We start from the raw sequence: 3,095 nt of genomic DNA on the forward strand, positions 1-3,095 counted from the left end.
TGAATTGAGACCCCATTGGATTAAAACCTAAGTTTAATGTTCATCTTTAGTAAAAATATTTAAGAATTTATATCCTAACTTTAATGCTAGATCTGAGGCCGGCATTGTTCTTTAGTGCTGAGAGAAGGAATGGCAGGTGTCAGGGGGATTAAAGAAATTTCTGGTTAGCAAGGATTACTGAGGAATGTCAGAAGACTGAGGTCATGGGTAAAGGGATTAAAGGTTTGGGTGCGCCGGGGGAGTGAGAGTGGTCACAGTTGACTTAATGAGTCTAGGCCTGACTGCACTCACATCATGTACATTAATGCATTGTAACACAAGACGTTGAACTGTGCAGACCTAGTTGGTACACTTCGGATACAAGTTTTGTTTAAAAGTGTCTGTGACTATTTTGTGAAAGAAGATGGCCTCCTGAAATTGTAAGAAACGAAAATATGAAGATGAAAACAGAAATTTTAAGCCAGAGTGGGAGGAAGATTTTGCATTCGTCGTTTAAGGAGGTAAACCTTTGTGCCTTATCTGCCACTTGTCGCTTAGTCGTTACAAATCAGTAACTTAAAACGCCACTATGAAACAAATCACAAAAATGCTTTGTATGATTATCCAAATTCATCACTAAATAGCCAGCGGACACTGTGACAACGTTCAGTAAGGAAGTTGATACAACGACTGAAGCCAGTTTTGTTATGTCATGGAATAATGCTCGTGCTAAACACCCATATTCTGATGGCGAATTTGTTAAGAATATAGTTGAAGTTATTGCAGTGTTAGATCCAGATAACACAAGAATTCAGTGACGAATAGTGCAAACACCAGTTTCACGCTTCACTACAGAGGTGTATCTCTCAGATCAGTGCTGATGTTGCAGGCAAAATGCAGAATGATTTTTAAAAATTCTCTTACATTCAGCTTAGCTCTTGGTAAATCAACAGATATACAAGACAACCCACAACTGGAAGTATTTATTCGTTATGTTGCCTCTGATGTAATTTATCAACAAGTGCTTGCGTAGTATACTTAAAATCAGATGACCCGAACACGTAAGCAATATGGAGCTATGGCAAAGAACGAATCAAGTTTCGATTAGGGAGCAAATATTTAAGAAAAAAATGGAAGTGGATTGGTAGCACAATTAGAAAAGACACACCAAATGTAGCGAAAAGTGCTTTACAGTGGAATCCGGATGGATATAGAAAGAAAGGTAGGCCTAAGAACTCGTGGCGTAGATCAACACAAAAGGAACTAGAGAAAGGGGGACATTCATGGCAGAGTATAAGTACAGAAGCGAAAAAATATGCGACATGGAATTCAATTATAAGTGGCCTATACCCCGCGTTGGATGGTTAAAGGCAAGAAAGAAAGAAAGATGTAATTGTGAAAGAAGAGATGTTGGTCTTAGTGGCATCAAAAGAAACAACCCATGGTGTTGACATTTAAAAAGCGCTTGACAGAACCTTAACAAATGCTTCTGTTCCACTGAATAAGCACGTCAGTGTTGCTGTTGCAAATGGAGCACCTGTAATGGTGGGAAAAAATATAGGCTTAATTGCACTTATGAAAACTGATCCCAGTTTTGCAGGTCCCAGTTTCACCGCGAACACCTGGCAGCCAAATACTTCAAGAATGAAGATGTTATGAAATCTGTCCTTGAAATTATCAATTTCATTTGCTTAAATGGGAAGACTCACCGACAGTTCAAACATTTTATTGAAGAACTGGAACTTGAAGAGAAACCCAGTGATGTCTCTTAGTACTGCATTATGAGGTGGCTGTCAACCAGCAATGTCTTGAGTAGGTTTGTTAATCTGTTAGAGCCTAAGGTTACTTTTCTTCAAGAAAAGAAAAGATCCTATCCTCAACTGGAAAATGATGAATGGATGCAAGATCTGATGTTCGTTACTGATATAATGAATCATCTACAAATTCTTAACTTGGCACTCCGGAGGAAGAAGATTGTTTCTGATCTTACTCAGACAATGTTCAGCTATCAGAATAAAACAAGAGTTTTCCAAAGAAACATATTGTCAAGAAACTTCAGTCACTTTCCCAATTTCAGAAGGAGAGTAAATACATTCGCTGATATTGAAATAAAAGACCACAAACTGGAAGAATACAAAAATATATTACAAGAACTGCTTGATAATTTCCTCGCCAGGTTTGATGAACAGCGAAAGCTGAAGTCCTGCTTCGCCTTTCTCGAACCTCTGGTTACGAAATCATCTGCTGTGGAAATGGAATTAATGGAATTACAGGAGGATCTGGGTTTAAAGATGATCCATAAATACCAGTCTACAATGGAGTTCTGAAAACAAGTGCTAGAAATAAAATATCCTAAACTGAAGAAAACTAGCGTGCGACTCATCTCAATTTTCAGCACAATATACTGTTGTGAATCACTGTACTCTGTAATGAAGTTTGTGAAGTCGAAATCTTTACAGACCAACACCTGACGGAGCTAATTCATACAGCCTTGACAACATATCAGCCAGATTTTCAACAATTCACAACCAAGATGGAGACTCTTAAGAACTCTACTAGTAGTAAATAGCGGCCCGATATTTGTAGCATTGTCTGTTTGAGATAAAAATATAAGACTGTAATTTTGTAAGGTGGTATCTGATTAAAATATCTAAAATTTTATTGGTTTGCTTTGTTTTTGTTTTACATATTTTCCTACATGTTTTGACCAGATATTTACAAAGACAAATAAATATCATTTAGAATATAATTTTTTTCCTTTTTAGTGTTATTTTTGACAGTCTAATTTTATGTTACTGAAATGCAAATTCGCTCATTTTTCTTGGAGTTCATGACCGTATTAAATATGCCCAATATTGTTAAAACAACAAGATTTTGAAAACATTTAGTATATATATGTGAATTTTGTGATTACTGAAACCAACACAAATTAACAGTTTAAAAGACATGAATAAACATTATGGCATACATGTATTTCTTAATATTTATATAAAATCTTTGTAACAAAATGTGTATGTAAGAAAATGTGTAAATTTTCTACGTCTTGCAGCTCTCAAACATTCTTTATCTCATTAAGCAAGTATGGCCACCCCTGATATATCTATCTATCTATCTAT

General features: G+C 36.0%; 1 protein-coding gene across 1 annotated transcript; it reads left to right on the top strand.

The window, feature by feature from the left end:
- The first annotated feature begins 1,760 nt into the window (after positions 1–1,760).
- On the top strand, positions 1,761–2,306 carry LOC106877305 (general transcription factor II-I repeat domain-containing protein 2-like). The gene has a single exon (XM_014926174.1). It carries the CDS (start codon positions 1,761–1,763, stop codon positions 2,304–2,306), a length of 546 nt encoding a protein of 181 aa, XP_014781660.1.
- The last annotated feature ends 789 nt before the right edge of the window (positions 2,307–3,095 follow it).

Source organism: Octopus bimaculoides, chromosome 21 (genome assembly GCF_001194135.2).
Source record: "Octopus bimaculoides isolate UCB-OBI-ISO-001 chromosome 21, ASM119413v2, whole genome shotgun sequence".
Lineage (NCBI taxonomy): Eukaryota > Metazoa > Mollusca > Cephalopoda > Octopoda > Octopodidae > Octopus > Octopus bimaculoides.